At 35.8% G+C, this 9,761-nt stretch overlaps 1 protein-coding gene across 3 annotated transcripts; it reads right to left on the reverse strand.

Annotated features, from left to right (window-relative positions):
- Positions 1–421: 421 nt before the first annotated feature.
- On the reverse strand, positions 422–9,523 carry LOC105051481 (uncharacterized). Of its 3 annotated transcripts, XM_010931956.4 has the most exons (12): positions 9,337–9,523; positions 9,137–9,192; positions 8,981–9,014; positions 6,447–6,545; positions 6,151–6,299; positions 5,876–5,914; positions 5,703–5,795; positions 5,515–5,613; positions 4,970–5,071; positions 2,928–3,011; positions 2,630–2,695; positions 422–760 (listed from the first exon to the last, which is right to left on the reverse strand). In XM_010931956.4, the coding sequence occupies exons 1-12, from the start codon at positions 9,410–9,412 to the stop codon at positions 671–673; spliced, it is 987 nt and encodes a 328-aa protein (XP_010930258.1). In that variant the 5' UTR covers positions 9,413–9,523; the 3' UTR covers positions 422–670. The 3 variants fall into 3 exon arrangements, with proteins under 3 accessions (XP_010930258.1, XP_010930261.1, XP_073099455.1); XM_010931959.4 differs by lacking the exon at positions 5,703–5,795; XM_073243354.1 differs by lacking the exon at positions 2,630–2,695.
- Between the last annotated feature and the right edge of the window lie 238 nt (positions 9,524–9,761).

Here is a 9,761-nt window from a genome sequence, read left to right on the forward strand (position 1 = left end):
TAGCAAAGCTGAGCTCTCTCTCTCTCTCTCTTTTTCTCTGTGGTCGGTATTCTTTTCTTAAAACTTTATGCCAACACATACAAATGCATGAGAATTACGATCAACTAACGATATTGGTATGGGACAGCAGCAATGAAAACCAAAATGACAAACATGCTTGCGAACGAAAAGAGGTTGAAAATTCATGGTTCGTAACTCACAGTCTCTCTTACTGCAGACCATGTGAAAACCACTAAAGCCACCCAAATGGTGGTAATAGATTCAGCTAATCAGTACATCAACCACAATGGAGAGAATCTGAAACACCTCATTAGCTTCGCAATTATAATTTCTTTTACCCATCTCTGGTTCAGGTCCCATACTAGAACCAATTTGACACTTCAGATGGCCATAGAAAAATTGATAAACTTTGAGGCCGGGATTTGCAAATCTCTTGGTATAATTACACAACGAGGTCTACATGATTCATGGAGCTTTTAATGATGAATGTGTAAAACAAAAGCTGTGATTTGGACCCTTACAAAATTAACGTTCACATTTCATGGGGGCAGATTGTTTAGCTTAAGAACAGAAGCAAGAAGAAAGCACAGCCAGAAGTAAAAGATGATCAGATGCAGAGTATTCACCGGACCGTGCCTCACGTCAGCTTGCCAAAAAATGCAACAAGCAATCATGCTGATTTCTTCTTTCGACCAAAGAACAACTTCCAACTGTAAGTGTTGCCCTTCCGTTCCGCAGCATCCAGCCGATTTGCACCAATCTACAAGATCAAATGAACAAGAAGTAAGATGTTCTACCGAATAGGATGGAACAAAAGAAAAAATGTTAAGATCTTGGCTCATGCATGCATACATGCCGAACACAATTTTTAAAAAAAAGAGTAAAAAAGAAAGAAAATTATAACATATAGCAACCTCTTGGAGGAGCAAATGAAATTTATACAGGAACCCCAAATAGCAGTAAAGACCAGTTTTCTCCTTGGCCTCACTTTTCTTCTCTAAAAGCTGAGCTTTAATCAATGCACATTAGACTGCCATTCATTTATCAATTATCATAATCGTTATCACCACAGGGGAGCTAAAACCACATAATATGCAATGTACTTTTTGGTAGAAAGATTCATCTAAATAACTATTTTATTGGCAATTGAGTTCTTGAGTTAAGACTATTTTAGCATATTCTATATGGACATAAAAATTGAGAGAAAGCCCACTTTGTTTCACTTTCTTGTGTAATAAACTAGAATAGGAAAGAAAGGAATCAACTTTTCCAATTAGTGAACTGCAGCAATTAAATACATTGTCTAATCTATTAGTTACTGCCATTTTTTTTTTCCTGATAATATGGTCGATGGAGATTCATTAGTTGGATGAAATGAAAATGAGTACGCACACAAGTAAATAAAGGCTCATTATTTTACATCATATAATTTTCTTTAAGTAATGTAAAATAAAAGTACAAGACAAAGGAAAAGAGCACAGAATCCATGTCTTCAGTAGGAAAAAGGCTAACAGAAAACATCTGACAATATGACAAGTTCAAGAAATGTTTTTCAGGGAAAGCTATCAAACAGTCAGATGGGTTCAAAATAATTAACTAGAAGATTTGTGATAAGGTTGTCTACAAGCTCAATAATTGAATTGGACCCATGATCCTAATCTGCAGAAGATTAGCTGAGCAGCTCATTGTAGGGCGAGGTTTTGGTGGTCCTACAATAATATTTAGCATGTAATCTAATCAAGGTTTAGACAACAGCTCTAATAACAGTCTCAGGATGCCTCCACAATGTTGTAGTTTAACAACATATAAATACTCATTATGTGTCTGACAACTTTTATAACAACATCATAAAATGATTGTGACAATTGCTATTTCACATTATCATGGTCAAGCTGTTATTTTGTTTCTGATGTCTTTTAACATAATAAAGGACCATAACAATTTGAGGCAGGCCATGGTGGTTATTAAGCCATAACATGTTTAATAAAAAAGAGCCAATACTCAATTATGATCCGGGCTATCCAGGGTCCTGGGAGGGGTGGACTGGGGACAAACCAAACGTTTGGCATTTTTTTGGCACAAAGTGGCTTCCCTAGGAGTCCAATCCACACCATCATGCAATGGCCCCTAATTAATATGTTATAATACAGCATGCAAATTAGACATGAACTAATATGGTATAGCACAGGGAAATGGATCCATAAGGGCTAATGGGGTTTAAGAGGTTCATGGCTCTTTTTGCTGGCATCTTTTTAATAAAAGTGAGCTAGTAACAACAAATTTGTTTTTTTTTTTTTTTAAAGGAACGGTGATGAATATCTAGATTTTAACCTATGGTTTAGGGTTCAAGGGGTTAAATTGGTTTTTGAAAGTGAGCGGATAATCAAATCGTGGTGCTTGCTGGACTTTAAAAAATTCTGAAATTAAACTATTTGTGAGCTATATGGATCAGTAAAGTAAATGATCACAAAAAATGCCCCCAGTGAAATTTAAGGATTGATACTTTAGGAGGAAGCAAACAATTAGGAAATATTCAAAAGCATTTGAGAGATTTAAGACCTGAGATGCTTGCAAATATTACTGTGAATTGGCAACAATCGTTTATAACTTCGATGAGAATGACAGATACCTTATCCATGAACCAGTAACCAATGGTTGGCATGTACTGTATCAAGTACATAACTAGCAGTACGGGCTGCAAGGCAGAGCACAACAATTCATTAGAATTTTGTGACATTAGGGGGAAAAAATGGAACCCCTCCAGTGCGAGCGCCCCCCCCCCCCAAAAAAAAATGATGTGATTCCAGAGCCTAGTGACTGCTATTTCCACATTTTTAATGGATGTCTGATAGACGAAGCTAGCACTAGAAACATGAAAAAATCCTAGTTCATGGGATTCAAAGCAAACACTTCAGCAAGAAAATAACCTGATACGATATCCAAGCCTCTTTTAGCCCATGAGTTGCTGCAACAATTGTTAGCTCAGCACATCTTTCTGATGACACACGCTTCTGTCAAACACAGAGTACTTAAATGATGGAAATGGAATAAGCTCATAGACAAAATACAGGTCACAAACTATCAACAGGGATCATTTCAAAAAATTAGCCAGTCTTAATAACATGAAATGTGCACAAAAAAGCCAGATATTCTATCCCACTGATATTATTCGACAGTGAAATTTGTCATGCTTTTGTTCCAGAATGATCCTAATTTTGTATCCAAAATAACCAAACAGCAAGGCCTTCATATAAGAAATTTGGCCGAAGCATAGCATGCTAAAAAAAGACTCATCATACACTAATTTTTATTCCCCACTATACTATTATTACATACAGCAATTTCTATTGATCTCAAACTTATATCCATCAAAAGCACAAGAATCAGATTGGATATATCTTTGTTAAACCAACTATAATTCCTACACTCAACTCGCTTGAAGGGAGGCATAACTCCTCGAATCTAAATCCTATGGAGAAAAACTGCTGGTGGATTTTCCAGGCTTCATCCATCAAAGGGACACAAGTTCTCCATCTGCATTTCTGCCTCTTCTCCATCTAGCTGTAGTCTAGCTTAAACTTGTTTTCCAATTGAGCTGACCCCAAGCCAGCTCATTTAATTACAAGCCAAACTCCATCTGTTTATGCACAGCTTGTTTAAGAGATTTGGAGCCATGTCCTTCATGCTTCAGCTAATTCCGAAGGTCATATCTCAAGTCACGTAGTTAAATTATACTCTTTTTATGTAAATTATGCTATTCTATAAAAATTGAAATGAAAATAGATTTTTATTGATAATTAATAACTATATGTACAATACATTCATGATTGTTTTATTTATATTTCAGCTTAACTAAGGCAAGCTTGTGCAAGCAACACCCAGCTCAGGCTTGCTCATTTACTAATCAAGCAAGCCTGCAAATCATGGGCTCAACGTTCGTTACTTATGAATGGCTCTCTCATTTGACAATCCAACCATGACCTTCTCCACCTCAGGTGGTAATAAAGTTCCTCACCATAATCGTCTTCTTTTAGCCATCATATAAGGAAGCGATGGTTAGTCCCAGAGGAAAGAAAACATAGGAGGAGAGGAGAAAGAAGAAACCTTTGAAAGAGAATAAACCCATTTGCTCAGAGAAAGTGTAAGCTTAGAATAAGATAAAATACTGAAATCAAAATGAAAAGTAAGATCCTAATCTTCCTAGTTTTTGAACAGCAAAAAGAACTTTATGAAAAATTCTTAAGTGATCTACACGAACCGAGAGAACAATGGAATTAAAATCAAGGTTATTACGAAATGCAAAATGGAGCTTTAGAAAACTCAAATGTTCAGAGCAGCAAGTATGTGGAGGTCCTCAGAAGTGAGATGCATGAACCTTCTACAATGTAAGCAACATTTGCAGTGGCCTTCTTCTTGAGTAAATAACTTCTTCAGTGGTCCTAGCAGGATTTAAGCTAACTACCTGCTCAAATGATTGCACTCTATCATTCCCCATAACTTTCCTAGAATGACCTCTTTCCCAATCACGAAGAATAACCAATTGGTTTAGGCTGCAACATGATTTATCTCACTTAAAATGCCAGTCGATTCTTTATGATTTCAAATGGGCATATAGATGAAGCTTATAAATCCAGACAACAATCATCGCATGAATGAATACAAGCATACAGTTCCTCTGATTCAAAATGATAAAAAATGAGACTCAGCTAGGGTATGCCATACCATACCAAACCGGCTGGTACAGGACGTACTATACCAGTTCGGTACCGGTACATGGTGCGGAAGGGCATACCACCAAATCGGTACACTAAACCGGCCCAGTACCACACGTACTGATACACTAATAGAGTGGCACCGATATAGGGGCAGGTACTAAGATGGTGTACCTTGGACTTGGCTCTAGTTTTTATACTCTTCAGACATTCTTCAATAAAATTAAAATAGAAAAACCAGGACTTAAGGAACTAACCTCAGAAGAACCACTTTGGCCAGATGAGCTTTCTCCAGAAACTTTTGATGTTTCTATGGGTCCAGGACAAACAATGGTGACCTTAATGCCCTTCTGACATAGCTATAATCAAGAAAAATCATAAGAGAAACAGATAAATAAGCTTGTAACAAAACTACCAAGAAAAAAATCCATAAAGTATGCATGGCATCAATGAAATTCAAACAACTTGAGGGGGTGAAGAACTTAAGGGAGACAGTTACATAAAAATCCAGATGTTGCAGTAACATAACTTTATGTTGTTAATCAATATAGAAAGGTAGATGCTCAGATATTGGAAGGAAACAGCAGACTGGAACAAAAGGCACACATCCAAGCTGAAATAAAAACAAGTGCAACTTTACTTTCTATAACATGTCACATGGAAATTATCTGTAATAAAGAGAGGGAAAAGAAAGAAAAACATGTTACATGGAAATTATCTGGCATAAAATGAAGGAAAAGAAAGAAAAACTAAGGTCATAGGTATTAGATCTAACAAAACAATTAATTCACAGGAACAATACCTCAGAACGCAAAGTATGAAAATATCCATTTAGAGCATGCTTGGAAGCAGAGTAGATGGCCTGACCTGGTGCAGGACACTTTCCAGCTGCACTGCTCATCTGCAAGTAAAATGTAATTATCAACCAAAAGGAACTTAATATTAAAAGTCACTGCAAGTTCCAGATTATGAGATCCATTTTCATCATACCACGATAAAATGGCCTCTCCCTCTTTTCAACATACAAGGTGCAAGAAGGCGAGTAAGAGTTATTGTTCCCAAGACATTTACATTAAAAGTGGTCTGCAGAAACATATATGCAAAAATATTACATTCTAGAGAACACACAAAAAACATAAGAACATAAAGCAGCACTGATATACCTGAAGACCTTTCTCAGTTTCTTCAATAGCTTTTCTCTTCTACAACCAGATAAGTAAACCAAATAAAAAGAATTAGAATGTGATAACTCTCTTGGACTGTTGAATGTGCATCTTATGGCATTACTGGAAGTGGACACCATTTACTAATGACAGATTAAGTCCTCTATTTTATATATAGAAAATGATCCACTATGTGCTTGACCAAGAAAAATTTGTAACAGTAATATAAAATTGAAAAAAAATAAAAACAGAGAGATAAAAAGAGCTATACTTACAGGGCGTTCAAAGGCTGCATTGTGAACCATATAATCTACACCAGCACCAGAAAATAACGATTCTGCCTTCTGTACTGCTTCTTTGAGCGACTCTTCACCAGATGACAAATCCAAAGGCAAAACTTCAACTCTACTAGGTGAATATTTACCTTTTTCCAAACAAGCAAAACAGGAAAAGCACAAGGATAAATTTAAGCCCCTGATCATGGAGATACTTCTTAAACTCATGTTTGCACATTCATCCTTCAATTAGAATACCAAGGTGATGACCTTTGAATTCTTTCAAAGAAACTTACTGATAAGTTCATTTTGGACCCGTTCAAGTTCCACAGTATTGCGAGCAGAAAGTATAACCTTTGCTCCTAAACTTGCAAATTGCCTTGCAAGAATCTCCCCTGAAAATGCAAGAGACATGGCTCATTTATCGATATGGCACCAAAAAAGGTCACTTCATAGTTCAAATATTTGATCAGAACACTTAAAATCTATTAGTGTAAATATTAGCATAGACCCATGATTTTATAAGCTCGTAAATGGAAAGTCCCTGAATTTTTACATAGTACTGCTCCTAATGATGTCTCCAAGCATTGTAACTTAGAACTTTACATATACCCACTATTAATCCATCCAAAACACCACCCACCCAAACTTATACAACAAATTCCCCTAGAGAATTTTAGTTGTCATCCATGCAATATGCAAAACATACAGAGGCAACACTAAGCAGCCTAAAGATTATTTTAGCTCTAAAGTGAGATAGTTAGAATGAGTTGTGAGGGTTCCTTTGGTACCTGAATGCCAAAAAGTAATACCGTATAAATTTTAACTACAACTCGGTTTTATACCATCATATATCAATCCCCAATGCAATCATATACAGATCCCCACTATCTTCCTATGTGGTTTTATCATGCAAAGTTGTTGCATTTCATTTACTCTTTCTTGAAACAAAATAAATTTTGAAGAGTGTTTGTCACTTCCCGATGGGTGCACCTATTTTACATGGCCTTTTCCATTTGCAGCAAGTCATTTTTCCTGCAGCTATTAATTAATTTTTATATGTTTGTTCATATCTGCAGTGGTCTGTATCTTATAGAATGGCAGTAATTATCACACAGAAACTGATGTTGAAGAGCTATAAACAAAGACAAATGATTCTCCTGGTTTTTCTAGCAAAAATGATGATCAGGTCAACGTCTTTACTTTTTCAAACTTCAAACTGCTTGTCGCTTTTTTGGAGATGAAATTATGTTTCTCAAACCAAGGCTAATATCATAAATGAATGTATTTAAATTTATGCCATCACTATCATATACCAAAATGACATAGAAATAGGTAATAAAGTGCAACATCTGAGAATAACATCTATTTAAACTGAATTGTGGCAAAGTGTTTTCAAAACATGAATTATGGCAGAATGTTAGAGAAGGTTTCATCATCTGACCTTACAGGATGACATGTGCATGATTCACCATGAAATTCTTGATTTTGTTCGGGGAGATATGAAGCATAGACATGGATGCGAGCTAAAGATGTGACATGATATGGATATGTCAATGCAGCAAAATTTGCAAAAGGAGGATATGATACAGCCAGGATAAGATAATGAATCTAAATGTACTTTTATACACTTATGTATAAAAGAGCATCCATAAAGTATGATGCACTATCCAAATAGCATCGTCCATACTTTGCGTGACGTTATCAACTTCCATAAACTCATCTTTTAGTCATCAATCATATCTATAGGCCCCAACCCATTTTAGATACCATAATATGCACATCATAGACTCCAAAGTTAGCCAATCATTGTTAAAAAGTTAAGACTTATTTAAAAGAAAAAGTTAGAAAGAAAAGCACTCTCCCTCATTTCTAAAGGTATCCAGGGAAGTAGCTCGAGCATATCTAGTAAATAGCAGGAGCACCTTTGTAATTTTCAAAAATAGGATTTGTACCATAAGTAATCGACAAAGATCCTAGAAGTATCCAATAACTAAGAAGCATCCTTTGAAAAGTTAAGTTGCCTAGACTCAGATATCCAATTACAAATGTAGCAAAGTTGGAAAAGAAAAAAGTCAGATTCTATAATGATGATATATAAAAAGTAGCCCCTTGATGAAAATGGACACTCGTGCTAAATTTGTTAGTCCAATGGAATCATTCTGTTGGCATGTATGAACTTATTTTGTATTGATACATCCAAAGAAGAAGCTAACAGATGTCTAATTAATAAATATGCAATTAAGAATACCTTCCAGGAATAACACAATACCTCTTCTGAAATAACTTGAAAACAAAGTTATATGACTCATTATTTTTTGTTTTTCCTTTACTGTAAGTTTGCATCAGCATAAGAGAACGGATTCAAATTTGCAAAAATCAAATAAATTTCTATGACAGCATCACATAGACGGCCATTAAAATAACTATACAAGGGCTAAATCTGCATGTAGTTTTATGATCAACGGAGTCAAAACTGGAATGAAAAAGTGCAATTACAATAACAATGCAAGTACAGAATACAGATGAACTTATATATATAATAGTTATGTAGCTGTCTGAATCAATTTGACAATTACAAACACAGCTGTCACAATCACAGATAGAAGCAAGAACATTCTTAAAAGACATATGCAGTTTCATAAAGGTCATAACAGATAATCTGATATGAATGATACAAGTACAAAACCAATAATATGATATATGAATGATACAAGTACAAAACCAATAATATGATATCATGGTAACAGCAGATTCTGAATACATGAAGAGGATCAACAAAAAGCATAGACTTATAAAGAAACAAACTTAAGGGAGGCAAGCTGCTCACCAATTCCACGGCTTGCACCCGTAATCCAAACAACCTGAACACCATCAACCATAGTTCTACTACTAATCAGAAAAATAAATGAAATATTCTAAATCCAGTAGAAAATTGAGGACTAAACGAGCAACCAAGAAAAGTAGTCACTAAGGGCGTGATTACCTTGCCCTCCACTTCTTCTCGTTTTGCCGGCCCTCTTGATACCAGAGTGAAATCGCCTACAGCGCCGAAATTACATCCAAAGATTCAATTTTTTATTGCACAGAAAACAGATCAATTCCTATTCTTGAGACATGGAATGATAGAAAGAAAGGAGGAGGAGTGGGAGAATGGAGTTAGGGTTTGTGGAATTCTACACTCACCATCGGCGGTGGCGAATTTAAGGAGGAGAGCTGCGGTCACGGCGAAGAAGAGGGCGCCCAGGACCAGGGCCAACATCTTCTTCTCTCTCTCACCCGACCGGAGGCTGTGGTTGGGAGCAGAAAAGAAGGGAGCTTTATAATCGATCGCAATTATAATATCGTTGAGACTTGGCCGGCCGCGGGGATCACTAGGAGTAATAAAAGAGAAAAAGAAAAAGAAAATAAAAAAGTTGGACTCTTATCACCGTCGTTATAGAGGCTTCAGCCACGTCCTGTTATTTTGTATACTGTAACGGCTAAAAGTTAGTGGTTATTATAACTTATCATTTTATAACAGTCCATTGTAATATAAATAATTCCATTTTTTTCACTTGCAGATTTTTGTCAAATAAAATATTAGTTTTTAAAATCAAATTTTTGTATTA

This window comes from Elaeis guineensis, chromosome 9, assembly GCF_000442705.2.
Source record: "Elaeis guineensis isolate ETL-2024a chromosome 9, EG11, whole genome shotgun sequence".
NCBI classification, from domain to species: Eukaryota; Viridiplantae; Streptophyta; class Magnoliopsida; order Arecales; family Arecaceae; genus Elaeis; species Elaeis guineensis.

Coding starts and splice junctions, on each gene's coding strand:
- LOC105051481 (XM_010931956.4), bottom strand. CDS start 9,412: ATGTTGGCCCTGGTCCTGGGCGCCCTCTTCTTCGCCGTGACCGCAGCT. Junction 9,015..9,136: donor GAGAAGAAGTGGAGGGCAAG/GTAATCACGCCC, acceptor GATGGTGTTCAG/GTTGTTTGGATTACGGGTGC. Junction 5,072..5,514: donor TTCATACTTTGCGTTCTGAG/GTATTGTTCCTG, acceptor TCTTGATTATAG/CTATGTCAGAAGGGCATTAA.